Source organism: Eurytemora carolleeae, unplaced genomic scaffold (assembly GCF_000591075.1).
Source record: "Eurytemora carolleeae unplaced genomic scaffold, Eaff_2.0 scaffold979, whole genome shotgun sequence".
In the NCBI taxonomy this organism is placed as follows: domain Eukaryota; kingdom Metazoa; phylum Arthropoda; class Copepoda; order Calanoida; family Temoridae; genus Eurytemora; species Eurytemora carolleeae.
The window spans coordinates 184,094-184,561 of record NW_019396877.1 but is presented as its reverse complement, the minus strand read 5'-3'; the positions used below and the strand labels follow the sequence as shown (position 1 = coordinate 184,561).

General features: G+C 47.0%; 1 protein-coding gene across 1 annotated transcript in view; it reads left to right on the top strand.

The window, feature by feature from the left end:
* Window positions 1-127: 127 nt before the first annotated feature.
* LOC111709636 (serine/arginine repetitive matrix protein 1) overlaps window positions 128-468 on the top strand; it is a 14,614-nt gene continuing 14,273 nt past the window's right edge. Inside the window, exon 1 of the mRNA XM_023483403.1 lies at window positions 128-370. Within this exon, the coding sequence (XP_023339171.1) occupies window positions 236-370 (135 nt within the window). The 5' untranslated portion in view covers window positions 128-235. The remainder of the gene's footprint in view (window positions 371-468) is intronic.

Genomic DNA, 468 nt, shown 5'->3' with positions numbered 1-468 from the left:
CCCTGAAAAGATCCTTTACCCCCGGGTCGGGTCTACTTATCTTCTCTTTCTACTATTGACGCTGTATAGGCTACACTAGTTTCAGGCAGAGCGCCCTACTCAAGTATAGACCTAGAGCTGACCCAGACCGATTCCTTCCAGCTCCCTCCTTGTCTTTCAGACTTCAGTTTCAGTTCAGTTCAGTTCGAGTTTGTTTGTGCATGCATGAGTATGCATATATCACTCTGTTGTGAATATGAGTGAGGTTGGTGATGATGTTAGAGAGAGATCTCCCCTGCATGAACTGGGGGAGAGGGAGTGGCCGGTTGAGGGAGGGAGGGACAGGTTCAGGATCAGGGTTCGGAGGAATCTCTCCAGCAAGGGTCCCACGGTAGGACGGAGTTGTTTATTTTTCTTTCTAGTTCCGGATTTATTTCTCCGTACTGGATATACATACCTAACTTTTAAAGGTGGAAGTATCCTTAAACT